We start from the raw sequence: 15,144 nt of genomic DNA, 5'->3' as shown, positions 1-15,144 counted from the left end.
TTTTACACATATGTTTTTATGTTGAAAAATTATCTTTATTTGACACCGTCACCGCTTGTAGACAATATATTAGAATATAATTGCGTGCAACCTGCATATACATCTACCTCTTTAGGTAGCTAGTAGCCCACAGTACTTATGTGCGTACAATAACGCCGTATTTCGGCCCCGGGTCGGGGAACACGACAGCTGGGCCGCAGCCGCGCGGCGGCAGGTGCGCCCGAAATGACTCGCGAACTCACCACCACATCGTGCACCGAAATAAACAATACATTTACCAAATATACTCCCAAATAACCTTCTCAATATTGCCTCGCCATATATAGCACCTATCTTTAGTCTCCAAATAAGTGGAACAATTTACCTACATAGTAAATTTTCACATTCTATTTATAAGCCCAGGGAACGTTTATTCCTGTGCTTTCACAGTGTTATCGCATAAAATCTGCGAGGCTATATGCAACCCTCCCGTTCGTTATGCACGCCAACGATCAGTTGCGCCACGACAACCCGGCGACACGCTCGCTCCATAATTTCGTTAAAATTGAACAAAGTTCTTTAAGTAACCGTCGATCTCTCTCGTTTCAGAACAAAGTGGAGTACTACGTGAAATGGAAAGGGTGGAAGCCGAAACACAACACGTGGGAGCCCGAGGAGAATATTCTCGATCCGCGCCTGATTCAGAGCTTCGAGCGGGGCGAGGAGTTACGCAGGCAAGGACGGAAACGGGAGCGCGAGCATTCGCCAGTGGAGAGAGCGAGAAGTGGATCCGAGGAAACACATCCGCCACCCGGCAAACGCAAAGCTGCTGTTCTATCTCAAGAGTCAGGAAAAATTGGTGTCACAATTACTATGAGCCCACCAGCGAAACGACACGACTCGGCAAAACTGAATGGCGGACGGACTCCACACACCAACCAGCCTCCTCCCCCCGCGGCGCCTCCAGGGGGCGCTGCCGCACCAGCTTCCCCCGCTGCAGAAGCTGCCGCCCCAAGGACAGGTCCGCGAAGGGCGCCGCACTCGCCTGAGGAAGCGGACGCACACACACCCCCAGACCGCGAACGACGAACGGACACCCAGCCAACGGCGACCGCGCCAGCGGAACCGAAGGGTGCCCGACCGCCACCTCCCGCACCCCAGCCTGAAGACGAGGACTCTTGGGGCGAAGCGCCCCCCGCAGTACCGCCTCCACCGCCACAGCCGCCACGTCGCGACGCCGCATACTGGATGGCGCGTTCTCCTGTCGCGGACCAAATCTTCATCACCGACGTCACGGTCAACCTACAGACTGTGACCATTAGAGAGTGTAGAACAGAGCGAGGCTTCTTCAGATCCCGTGATTCCCGACCTCTCGACGTGACGTAAACGACACTAATGTGAGACTTTGTACAGGCATAGCTAGCTAGTATTTATTTTGTTTATTTGTGATGTATTAAGGAAGACCTGATTGAGTGACTGGTCACCGGAGGTTGCTTGTGAATTAGGCCTAAATGAGAGTAGTAACGTTGAGATAGTTGAGAAACAAGTTCAAACTAAACTGTAATTATTTATATATAAGTGTAATAATGCAATATGACCACCAATTTAACATAAATAGACAGAGTATTGTCAATTGTTAAAAATAAGAAACTATATTATTCGTTAAATTGTTTGTAATGGTTATAAGTGTATGGTATTTAAAGCCATTTTGTACAGAGTACTGTTTCGTACAGTCTTTTCACGGTATGTGTATGTGCGTAAATACTTAGATGCATAATAAGATATTTCCATTGGATACATATTTTTGTAGCCATAAGTAGGTATATCTATATTGTGTCAAATATAAGTAGGGCACAGATATTAATCTATTATTTTAATTTGAAATGAAATAACCATCGAATCTCTAAACTCGCAACGTTTATCTATAGCCACTGAATGAAATTGTATAAAATTTGTATATACATTTTATTTAATTGTTGTTATTATTATGTGATTGATTTCAACTTTCAATTCAGTTGTGTTATATCTCTGTAATGTAATATTAAAAATATATTTGCATGCAACGTTTATGGGCATGTACGGAAAAAAATGGCAATAATTTGTGAACACCTGCTTTCTGTAGTCGGTGATAACAAGACGCCTTATAAATCAATGTAAATATGTAATGTTTGATCGATTATTTGCTTATCTGAGTTTTTAATTTTTAAATTCCAGTGAAATATGATTAAATTTAAAATGTTTAACATTTATTTTTTCATTGTACTATAATATTTGCAATATATGTAATTTATAATATAATATGTGAAGTAATAATTTAATTTGAAATTTGATAGCAATAATGTGTTTGATAACTGCAAAACAAAATTGTAATAGTTGCCAAACTTTTTAGTGATAGATTCTAAGCAACGTTCTAGGGCAATTGTTTATGAAATTAATAGGTATTCAAATTGATGCTAGATTTTGGTACAAACACTGTCTAACACTATCTGATCTGTAAAATACCTAAATAGATGGCAACCCAACATACAAATCTGTTTTCAGCCTTTTACCTACGTTTATATAACCTAAGTAACTTATTAGAAAATGTACTGAAAAGTAACAAATCAAAAATTGTAGATGTGATTTTAAACACATATATGTAATGCCACCCCCCCCCCCCCCCCAATATAATATGCATATAAACACCTAATCCAGATTATATATATCAATATAAACTGAGAGTAAGCCTCTATAGCTGTCTGCCTTAATATTTAGGTAATCTTTATTTACTCTTATGAGTTCATAATATTTGTTATTTCGGTCATTGCAATTAGTTTGACCTACTTGAATTTAAATAGTGTACTTATTAAGTAAACTATCCTATACTTTATTTTGATGACAGTTTTTTTTTTTTTTTGTATGCTGAAATCTAAATAGTTTTATTTAAATACAGTGGTGTAATTCTGAGGCATTATTTGTCTAATCAAATATTAAAATTTCAATTTGATATTACTTTTCATCGATTTCCTAATAGATTTAAATGAAAATTATTCTTATTTTCATATATGATTGTTTATAAAATAGTAATTACCCGAAATTACCAAATTAAAATGGACCCAGTGTAAAATAGACCCAGTTGTAAAATAGATATTTATTCTATTAGCAGTAAATGATAACTAAAAACACAATACTTGGTTTATAGTATGTATACTTAAAACTTAGGTATCTAAATAATAATAATAATTTAATTAAATACCTAATATATTCTCTAAAACGTGTCTGCTTTTCACTCGTTACGTTACACATCGTGTAATAATTTCAATGAGAAAAATCTCTTATCAGTTTGGTTAGGTTTCTAAACGAAACAGTTGCTTTAATGAAATTTGGCATGACAAAGATAAGAAGTAGCATTAATCATCTTACCCCAGAGGTATCTTCTAAAAAATCTCACATGTGCTGTTCTTTTGATAACTAGGTACATCATCATGATTCAACTGAAAGACAGCGCTTGCTAGAAAAGCAAACGTGACCTAAACAACAGATAGTGGGATGAGGGTTATTTTAGTTATATTATGATGTCTAGCGTAATGGATGCTCCGCATCCTCTATTTACCTCTCGTGGGTGCTGGAAACCCCCGAGCGCTCACGGAGTCGGCGCCCCTGCGTCTTGTCATAAATAAGTCAAACATGTTGAGTTCAATATCTCTATGTTTAGATGTTTTAAAAAATCGTGTGTTTCTATTTATGTTTAAATAAAAGAGATTTTTATATTATTAAAAATAAAAGGTGTTTAAAATAATAAATTGTATTATAACAATCTAATAACCTTTATTACACTGACTAAACAATATTCAATCGATTAAATCATGTTTCGTTTTTTTAAAAACATTTAGACAATGTTTTAAATATTTTCGGTATTAGAGTTATCACTATATAATTGGAGAAGACATCGTACATGAGTCGTAATCGCATATATATTACAGCCTTCATCGCGTAATGCGTAACTATCTCTTCGCATTCTTTACGCGAATTGATCTGCGACTTGATTGCTACGCTTTACGCGCTACATTTAATATGCGCTGTATATTGAAGTAGCTCCGCACTTATTACGTGCATAATATACTATACTATACTGCGGGTCTACCATGAAATGAAATTCCGAATTTTGGAACTCAATTTCGTGTTTTTGTTTATATCAAAAGTGGACCAATAAATGGAATTTAACATTTCGTTCGTCATACATCCTACCATAAAAGTCCAAAGGAACGATATTTTAACATTTTTAATATTTCCAAATGGCATGTATTATATAATTTTAAGATCAAATTTGTGTTTCGATTGGCTCCGAAATTTCGGAAAACATTTCATGGATTTTTTGTGTTGTTTCTTTTAACTGTAATTATTATTGTTGTTGGCAACAAAAAGATCTATCTGTCTATACATTACATGAATCTCGTACTGAAAAATGTTATATTCTGTACGATTACGCTGTACATCTGTATATGCATATGTGACGACTCATATATGATAGTATAGTAATGATTGTAACGAATGTAATCACGAAAACTAGTACTGCTATATAGAGATGGGTAATATCCAATATCTTTAGGGGGAAGAGATTGTTAGTAATGGAGACTGAGAATCCCATTGCTAGCAATATACCCAACCAGGTTCACCTCCTCGCGGTTCTCTCTGGAAACTATCATGGTTAATTCCTGATGAATTCATCATGATGGGCTAACTGGCCTGTTTTCATTCTCATCTATCACCCTTCACTGGTGCTCTGCCAGCGTATCCCGTTAGCGCAAGCGGGGTTACCATAGCATTTTCACCCATAAAAAAAAGAAAACATCCAATATCTATATATTGAGGTCTGGTCATTAATGACCACTTATTGCGATATTGTCCGTACCAGTCGGATATCTGTATTCATTATGAGCGGGTTCTTTTCGATATATAATATTGGATAATAGATAGTTAATATCTATTATTGGCCAATATAATATATAGATATTGTAATTTTTTTTTAGTCAACTTAGAATGGCAAACAAGCTGACGGCCCACCTGATGGAAAGTGGTAACCGTCACCTACAGCCATGAGCAGTACCATGTACATAACAGAGTATACTGTTTCGCCCATGATACCCCCCATGCGTTGCCATTCCTGAGGACTCAGGTATTATTCCTCTGTACCCAGTAAATTCACGCCATATCCCACACAGATCTTCCCAGACAGAAGTAGCCAAGCAATCGACTTTTGTACAAAGTCTCCCTCTGGTAAATACAATATATAGAAATAGGTATATATTACCCATCCTTACTACTGTATTACTACCTATTACTCGTTAGAAGGTATCGCCCTCTAGTGTCAAATTAATAAGACGCCTCGTTATGCATGAAGGTCTCTGGCGTAGCTTTAGTGTGGATAAAAACTGGTTTATATAATCGTCTATTTAATTATTTAAGACTTATTATTTTGAAGTTGTGATCATTAGGTTCGTTAGTTTCGTAACTTGACTACCTATGTAAATGGAACTATGTATATTTTATGTTAATCGTTTATTAAATGAACTGATTGTTTTATGTTAATTTCGTACCATGTACCTACAAATAAGTTAACTATTTTAGTTGTAGCTATGTGAACATATTCCGAACGCTAATTTTGGGTTCCTCATGTGTTTGTTATTTAGTTCCTGTAATCTAAGATAATATCTGATTGAGGGAGACTCAATATTAAATGTAGTACCTACATGTTTTATTTTAATGCATTTGTATTGGATGATCTTTGTAAATATTGTAAATATTACGGATAGACATATTCCGTAGGGCACCTGTTTTATAATGTGACAGTCAATTCACATTGTAGTCTTGTAAATAAATGAAAATGAATTAGATATTTAGTCTTTTATTTATTGTCACAAACTTAATAGATTTAGGAATGTTTAAAAGGCCGATAACACACAAACAACTCCTCTCAGTGTTGCAGGTGTTCATGGGCGACTTTTTTTATACTACTGAGGTGGCAAACAAGCATACGGCTCACCTGATAGTAATTGGTTACCGTAGCCTATGAACGCTTGCAATACACGCGCGTTGTCGTCCCTGAAGAAACCTCTTTACCCCCCTATTGAAGAACCCCATGCCGTAGTCTCTTGGGAAAACCTCAGCAGTTGTGAAACCGCGTTGTACGCGACCATTTAAGCTGTAGGATATGAGGGTGAAATCCCTGTCGATAATAATTCCTCCTTATTAATTGGTATCCATAAAATCCCTGGGCTTTGAGATGTTCAACGTACTACTCATGTCTATAGACGACGTATGCCACCTTTCTAATGAAAAGTTCCACGACCCACCTGATGGTGGGCCGTCAGCTCGCGTGCCATTTTAAATATTATAAAAAATAAGCAAATACCCATATCTGTCAAATGGGGTCTGTATAGGGTACTTTAAAAGAATTTAATTAAAATTTAAACTAACAAATACTTAAATTGACCTGACGCATAAGACGATCGATCAAATGATTGAACGTTTAAATTTGTTACTTTTATTTAAAAAGTGATAATGGCATCTTTTTTTTTAATGGGTGATAATAGAATGGTAACCCCACCCGCGCTATCGGTATAGGTACACTAGCAGGGCACCAGTGAAGGATGATAGGTGAAGATGAAGCAGGTCAATTAGCCCATCGTGATGAGTTCAACAAGAATTATCCACAATGGTTTCCAGGGAGAACCATGTGAAGGTCGACCTAATAGGGTATATTGCTAGCAATGGGGCTGTCAAACTCCATTGCTAACAATCCCTTTCCCCCTAGTGGTAATGAGATCAAAACTATTATTATTTACAAGATTGCCATTATTATATTACATTAAAAAATAAAGTAAAAATAGTGTGATTAAACGAAAAGTGGGCTGAAAGATGATTTAGTAACAAAGATCGAAAAGAAATGTTGCATTGGTTTGGCCGTTTGAAGAGAATGGATGAAAGAAAAATTACGAAAGAGATTTAAGTAGTACGAATGAATAGAGATGTCAGTAGGGATTGCTCTATATAGACGTACCTATGTAGATCAAATAGGCGACGTGAGGTCAAATTAAAAATACCTGTAACCGCTGAGCGTAGCTTTAAAATGGATTGATGAATGTGGAGAAAGCGAGAGAGGTCTGCTTGAATCGGAGCATTTGGCATACCATTGTTTCTGCCTACTCCAGTGGAAAACAGTCGAAACAGATATAAAGGTTTATATATATTAACGTCGACGGTTTCCAAGTATCGTGGAAGTCTTGACAAATATAAAATACAAACATTCCTACCTACTGTATTGTCTCCTATTCTCATTTTCATGTATAAAATAGTATATTTTATATATGTATATTTGTTATTTATATATATATTAATTTTTGTATCTATGTAAAAATAAAAATAAAACTAAAACCTTATTCAAGTATTCTAACACTTCCCTAAGGTTGACTGGGAAAGAATGCTTTAAATCTGCTTGGTACACATTTTTGTACCAATAAATAAATAAATAAATAGAACTTTCCCGCTATGCCTCGCTATTATTAACAAAGGCGGATGCACCATTCCATCTCCATACATAAATAAAAAAAAACTCTCGACAGTGGCCTATGTTCAGTTATGTACAATTAATTAGATATTAAAATTATAATGATTTTACTATGATGATTTGAGATCGATTAATCGAACTATAAAATTATTTACAAATAATTGAATGTATCCAAATACTTAGATCCAAACACAAGAATCAATTAACTTGTATTAAATGTCTTTTTTATGCTAAATATTTTGACATTGTTGTAAAAAAATTAATAAAAATTATAAAATGTTGTTTATAGTGTGTCGATTTTATTTTTCCTAATTGTATATAAATTTATACTAAAAATGCAAACTCACAAAAAAAAAATATTTTTAAGAATTATTATTGAACGGTGTGGATTAAACTATCTTTTTTCTGATCCGCTGAAGAGATTTTTTTCTTGTCCTATTTCTTCTCGATTGTGCGTCGCTGCCCGGAAGCGAATGCCGCTCGAAAAAATTAATAAAAATTATAAAATGTCTCTTCAGATCGGTTATAGTGTGTTTACAATTTCTTAATTCTATTTATTGTTACAATTTCTATTCGTATATAAACAACACGCAAAGGAATTTATTTAACTAAAAAATCTATGTAAATCTATATAAAATAACAGAATACAGAAACGATTAACTAGGGACTTAACAACTATAAATTACGATATATACAAATAATGTCGCGAACAATTATTTTTATTAACAGTAATATCAAAAGTGACAAATCATAAAACTAATATTTTTGTTCATTTAATGTCGCCTCACTACTGTTTGCTATTAGATTTTTTTATAAAAGCGAATTAATACAAACTTTAAAACAGTGTGATAAAGTCTCTATTCGCTTGCTTCTCTACTAACATAGCCAAGGACTTGATAAATCCGAATACAGCGACTATTCTATCTGCGATTTCACTATAGACAAACGCAACTTTAAACTGTTAGTACTTTTGCTTCATATTTACAAATTTATAAAGATTTAATTACAATAATGCTGTCGCAAAATGAGTAATTTTAATTAGGCAACTTATTTCTTAGTTATCTACAACTGTCATTGTGACTGTCAGTATTCATTCGAATGTCACTGTCATTATCTTCGCATTAATGTAGAAGGAATCGGTTTGCATTCCGTTGATCTTGATCGACAAAGTTTACTGAATTATCTAACGATTTGTCGTCAAATGACTCTCACGGCAAATCCATTGTTTAATAATTTCTACAGGCGCTTCTAGCGAACTGTTCGATGGAGTGGTCTAAGGATAAAACGCTGAAGTTGATCGAATTGTTGCAAGTGAACGCGAGTATTTGGAATCCGTCTCTGTGTGATACCAGAAGAGATAAACAAAAACGCAAGGAAGAATTACGGGTTATATCAGAACTGCTTGGCATTTCAGTGCCGGATACTACGAAGAAAATTCAACACTTAAGAACACAATACAACAGAGAATCGGCAAGAGAGGCTAGAGCTAACGCCGAGGATCCAAACGACAGATACGTCAGTAATTGGTACGCATTTGAGTACCTCCACTTTATGAAGGATTCTAATAAACCGTATAGAGTATTGCAGTCGGTAAGTAGTAAAATAATCATTTAAAATTAATAATCTATTATTTAACTTAAATTTAAAAACTTAATATTCTAAAATTTTTAAGAGCATTATTAATAACAGGTATGTTGCAAATTCCTTTATTTTTTACGTGTATATATATTTTTTATACTTTTTTTTTAATTATCAACTTTTGCTATCTTGGTTTTCTGTACTTTACATTTCCATTGCCTCATTGCACTGAATATAATATAGTCTATAATATCACCTACAAGGAACCATATCAGATAAACCTTCATGGTCCTGGAAACTTAATAAGCCAATTGACCCAATTTCAGCCTTTCCTATTATTCCTAACCTAATAATAATAATGCTGTAAGAATTTTCAACCACTAAATAAAAATAAAAACAAAATAAAGTATTTAAATTTTTGTTCTATAAGTGCACAATGTTTAATTAAATAAAATGATAATTGTAATATGATTTAACCAAATTCCAGGATTTACAGTCAGAAGTAAACAGCAATATAGTAACACATTCGGAAAACTCTATTAGTGAATGTAAAATTGTTAATCTATCACCACCACATAAAATCCCGAGGACGGATACCTTTACACCTGTCAAGCCAGAACTTCTTTTCCAAACTGAATCCAAAAGTAGAGATGAGTTTTCAGTTTTTGGAGAGTATATAGCCAATGAATTAAGATCATTAAAAGGCGAAAAAAACTTATTAGTTGCTAAAAAGAAAATCCAAGATGTCATATTTGAAGTTAAAATGGGTATGATCTGCGAACCGAGGACAGAACAAAATTCAGGGTGTTCTGTCTACACACACACTAGTCAACCGCATAATTCACCACAGATGCACAATGGGAAACTATACACCACACCAGTTATGACAACAGCCCATATAGACCCTTTAACATCATCACAGACGCCCCCTACATCAGGAATAGGGGAGATTATCATCAATAGTGCTTGCCATTACTCAACATTCAAAGTGGACACCTAATAGCAGTGTCATCCACTTCCTAATGAGGAAGTGGATAAAACTGAAACATATACTATAAGAAACTAGTTTTGTATAGTTGATTACCCTTATCGGATTCAATATTCTTAACCTATGAAGCCGTAGCTTAAGAAAATTCTGAACACATATGAATATGATTTACAAACTGTATGTAATAAGTCATCATCATCATACATCATCAACATAAACCTCCCCCATAAGGGAAGTTTTGCTAATAGTTGCCACATTTGGCAAGTAGGTTGGCAACTACAATTAAGATTTAGTGATATTTTAAAAGGAATGCTGCTGCCTATTTCTGCCTATTGGGACCATTAAGTTCCCTTAATCAGTTTTTACAACACCCACAGAAAAGGGAAGGGTGGCCTATTCTATGCTTGGGACTATATCACTACATAGTATAAAATAAAGTCAAACATATATAATAAGCATTGAAAGTAAAACATTTAATTAGATCATTCCATTATAAAATTATAGTGTAATATTTATAAGGGTATAGTCACTTACTAATGACATATACTAATTGTAAATCTGTTAAAAATACATACCTACATATCTTTGTTATAAATTAATGTTAAAACAATTCTTATCGGATAAAATTGTCCACAACCAAAATAGTCAAAATATCAGGTCAATAAAAATACCTTTTATTTCTAAAATCTTTACAATAAGTATTACTAAGATAAGCAGGAGCCTGTGAATATATATTAAATTGCAGTTATATTCATGTATATACGTACAAGTATGTATACTATATAATTTCAATGTTGTTGTTGTAACATTACTATTACAGTACTTTATAATGAAACTGATATTTAGCTATGTTATTTAAAGCATTTTGCTTTGATGCTTTTATATTAAGTATTGAAAAAAACAGGTGTAGTTATGCCTATGTTGTTCAGTTATCTAGAATATATATATATATATATATATATATATATATATATATATATATATATATATATGAATTTATTTTAATTTGATTGTATTGCTCTGCAGAATGTTAATTATGGCCATTAATTATCACTACAACTAAAAGTATAAAATATTGAAAGTTGGTGGATTGTTCTTTAATTTTTTTATATATTTTTTCGTTTTGTACTTGGGTATTAAATTGGTAAGCACATACAAGACAAACTTAATTTTATTTAATAGTTTTCAGATTTTAGTTTGTCTCCAACCTGTGGAGGAATAAAATTTTCTAGTTGTAAATAAATAATGTTATCTCTAGAAGAAGGAAAATCAAAAAGTATTATGTATTACAGATATTTTCATATCCAGCTGTTGTACACCGCTTAGCTTTTTGGCAAATTAATATATTTATATTATACTTGGTTTTGTTTAATATTTCTAAAATATTGTAAATTTTTATACTATATTATGTTTCTATTTAGTTAGTATGGATATATAGTAGACATTTACATAAATGAAAAAAGAAATAAACACAGGTTCCCTGATGGATAAATCCGGCTACCTTCGTCAAATAAATTAGTATAAGCATTATGATATGTATATATTGGGTTGGTGCATATGAAATTGCCGATTGCGCAAATCGGGGGGAAAGGGATTGTTAGTAATGGTGTCTAACTGGCCCATTGCCAGCAATACACCCATATCAGGTCGACCTCCAAACTGTTCCCCCTGGAAACCATAATGGTAAATTCTAGCAGAATTGCTCACGAGGGGCTAACTGACCTGCTTTCATCACCTATCATCCCTCACTGGTGCTCCGCCAGCGTATATCGATGGCGCAGGCGGGGTTACCATTCCATTATCACCCATTAAAAAAAAACAATATTATAAGAAATGTAGTAAATAATATTAATTGATAATATTTATACTAGTTTATAAATCAGCTGCCGTAATATCTAGTCACAAAATCAAAAGCGAAGTTGGCGATACATATGTATATCAATATATACATTTGTTCATATCATTTGATACTATTTTTAGTTTTTACTTGAATATATAAAAATTGCTAAATAGTTTTATTTTACATCAGCTTGACAAATGGCAAATTTTTATACTTATACGTTTTTGTATTTCTATGCAGTATTATTAATATGATCTCATTACTTATGTAAATAAATTATACATATTTTAGTCGTTAAGCAGATGTTATAAATAATAAATACTGTGTATTTAATACATTTGTTTTTTCCTGCAGTTATTGTAGTATGTTCCCATGTATCTAAATTTTTCAAAAAAGATCCAACCGTTCTTTACTTCGAAAAGTACTAAGGGTCTTTGACAACGAAACTCGCTTAAGGCCGACCTTATCTTAATTTGGTCCCCCTGTTAACGAAGAAAAAAAAACTTCGCCCGTTTGTGAGCTACCTGAGTGAATTTTTTTGGCGTCCGTTCACTATCAATATGCAAAAACATTTGCCAAATCTTAATGAGTTGTTCCTGATCAAATTTTTAATAACAAAGAAAATAGTCATCAGGAATCTGTGCTGTAGTCATTAATGATCCTCCATGATCATTTACAAAGAGTCTTCCATTAAACTAAATTCCGAATTTTCGATTTCAAATTTATGTTATTGTTCAAACCGAAATCGGCTCAGTAAATGAAGCTTAACTTTTCGTTCGTTATAAATTCTCCCATAATAATTCAAAGAAACGTTTTTTTTTTTCAAATTTGTGTTTCATTCGGTCCCGAAATTTCGAATAATATTCCATGGTAGGCCCTCACGATATATTGCTAGCACTGAGGTGCTTATATATAGAGAAAAATATTAATTCTGAGGATCATAGGAGTATACAAATCACATCTAAAGATATTAAAAATATAATAATGAATATGACAAGGGGCAAATCACCTGGACATGACGGCCTGAGCATTGAACACCTTCAGTATGCAGGGTGTCATTTGCCCGGAGTGTTGGCTATGTTTTATTCTTTATGCTTGGGACACGGCTATCTGCCTCAGGATCTCATGAGAACTGTTGTTGTGCCAATTGTCAAGTGTAGGACGGGTGATATTTGTGACAAAAGTAACTACCGCCCCATTTCATTATATCTTGGCGATATTGACAGTCTGCTTAATGCGCATCTCAGGGGAAATGTTAAAATACATGAGGCACAGTTTGGTTTCCAGCCTGGACTTTCTACTGAGAGTGCTATATACAGTGTAAAGCATACTGTCAAGTATTATTTAGAACGAAAGACACCAGTCCTCGCGTGCTTTTTGGACTTGTCAAAAGCCTTCGACCTGGTGTCTTATGAGATCCTGTGGAACAAACTTCAAAAGCTGAATATTCCAACTCAACTGATTGGTATTTTTAAGTATTGGTATGATAATCAAATTAACGTTGTTAAATGGGCGGATAAAATATCTGAAGAGTATGGATTGGAGTGTGGGGTGAGACAGGGTGGTATATCCTCGCCTACACTTTTTAATATATATATGAATAGCCTGATCGCTGAGCTCAGCAGTATGCATGCGGGCTGTTACATAGACGGGATTGCTGTAAATAACTTGAGTTACGCTGACGACATGGTGCTGCTGAGTCCATCAATCAGAGCTATACGTAAATTGCTAAGCGTGTGTGAAAAGTATGCTGAAAAACATGGTCTGAAATATAATACACAAAAAAGTGAATTTATATTTCGGTCTAGGTAGTAAGAATCCACAAATCCCACCAATTCTTCTAAACGGTGTTCCTCTCAATAGAGTGACTCAGTTTAAATATCTAGGACACATTATTACCGATGACTTGAAAGATAACGCTGACATTGAACGTGAACGCAGGGCGCTGGCTGTAAGGGGTAATATGTTGGCTCGCAGGTTTGCTCGTTGCTCGACTGAAGTCAAAATAATATTGTTCAAGGCATATTGCCAATCTTTTTACACGAGCAGCTTGTGGGTTGACTATACACAGCGGGCATACAGCGCTCTGCGTGTTCAATACAATAATGTTTTCAGGGTGTTGTTACGGCTGCCACGTTTTTGTAGTGCATCCACAATGTTTGCAGCGGCATGGACAGATGACTTCTATGCCATCAGACGCAAACGGATTGCATCTCTTTTATACCGATTGCGTGGCAGCAGTAACGGCATTCTGAGGGCATTATTTGATAAATACGATAGCCTGATCCTCTCATTGTGGGTCAAAATTATTATAGGGGCCATAAAATGAATTTTGTATTTTTTTTTCTCTACTAACATAGTTTAAGTCAATTGTTACTAACAAAAATGGATCTTAGTAATCCGTAAATAAAGAAATATTATTATTATTATTTTTAATTTAAATTTACGATATCTCGGCTTAAAACCGGTTTTACAGGTGTACACGGGCCTAAGCCAAGTGCATAACTGTGTGCTATGTTTTTTGTATAAATGTAATTTGGTAATCTGTTTGTAATATTATGTTAACCTGTAGATGTACCAGGAACGTCTAGTCCAATTTGCAGAAACTTCCTGACAATTCGGCATGTATTTAGGATTACGGCTTTCTGTAATTGATGGTAAATATTGGGTGGTAACTTTAGAGTATTTATCGCGTGATGCAGTTGTTTTGGTATTACACCTGTCGTGGACAGTACTATTGGAACTATTGTCACTTTTTGTAAGTTCCAAAGTCGGGTGATTTCGTATTGAAGTTCGGTGTATTTAGATATTTTCTCTGCTATTGTATTTTGTATGTTGTGTGTATTAGGTACAGCTATATCTATCAAATAAGCAGTTTTGTTTGTTTTGTTTATTAATGTAATATCTGGTCTATTGTAGTGGATTGTTCTATCTGTGAGGATGGCTCGATCAAAATAAAGTTTAGCTGTGGAATTTTCTAGTACACTCTCAGGCTTATATTTATAATATGGTTGAATGGAGGTAATGAACTTGTTTTGGTAGGCGAGTTTTTGGTGTATTATATTGGCTACCTGGTCATGTCTATGTTTAAAATCAGTTTGCACTATTGCTTTACATGCTCCTGTGATGTATTGAATCGTTTCCGGGCAGCTATTGCATTTACGACATATATCAGATGTAAGGGTTTTTGTTATATATTTCTGGTAGTTTTTA

General features: G+C 34.3%; 2 protein-coding genes across 3 annotated transcripts in view; both read left to right on the top strand.

The window, feature by feature from the left end:
• Window positions 1-5,852, top strand: part of LOC113517479 (polycomb group protein Pc) — a 33,524-nt gene extending 27,672 nt beyond the window's left edge. For both annotated transcript variants that reach the window (XM_026902153.3, XM_052894640.1), the window contains exon 3: window positions 589-5,852. In XM_026902153.3, the coding sequence (XP_026757954.1) occupies window positions 589-1,365 (777 nt within the window). In that variant the 3' untranslated portion in view covers window positions 1,366-5,852. The remainder of the gene's footprint in view (window positions 1-588) is intronic.
• A 2,909-nt stretch (window positions 5,853-8,761) lies between these two features.
• Window positions 8,762-11,024, top strand: LOC113517596 (uncharacterized). The gene is made up of 2 exons (XM_026902314.3): window positions 8,762-9,115; window positions 9,591-11,024. The coding sequence occupies exons 1-2, from the start codon at window positions 8,789-8,791 to the stop codon at window positions 10,101-10,103; spliced, it is 840 nt and encodes a 279-aa protein (XP_026758115.1). The 5' UTR covers window positions 8,762-8,788; the 3' UTR covers window positions 10,104-11,024.
• The last annotated feature ends 4,120 nt before the right edge of the window (window positions 11,025-15,144 follow it).

The sequence above is a fragment of the Galleria mellonella genome, unplaced genomic scaffold (assembly GCF_026898425.1).
Source record: "Galleria mellonella isolate WM207_F2 unplaced genomic scaffold, CSIRO_AGI_GalMel_v1 utg223, whole genome shotgun sequence".
Lineage (NCBI taxonomy): Eukaryota > Metazoa > Arthropoda > Insecta > Lepidoptera > Pyralidae > Galleria > Galleria mellonella.
The sequence above is the reverse complement of the archived record's forward strand: the minus strand, read 5'-3'. Positions and strand labels throughout refer to the sequence as shown.

Coding starts and splice junctions, on each gene's coding strand:
- LOC113517596 (XM_026902314.3), top strand. CDS start 8,789: ATGGAGTGGTCTAAGGATAAAACGCTGAAGTTGATCGAATTGTTGCAA. Junction 9,116..9,590: donor CGTATAGAGTATTGCAGTCG/GTAAGTAGTAAA, acceptor ACCAAATTCCAG/GATTTACAGTCAGAAGTAAA.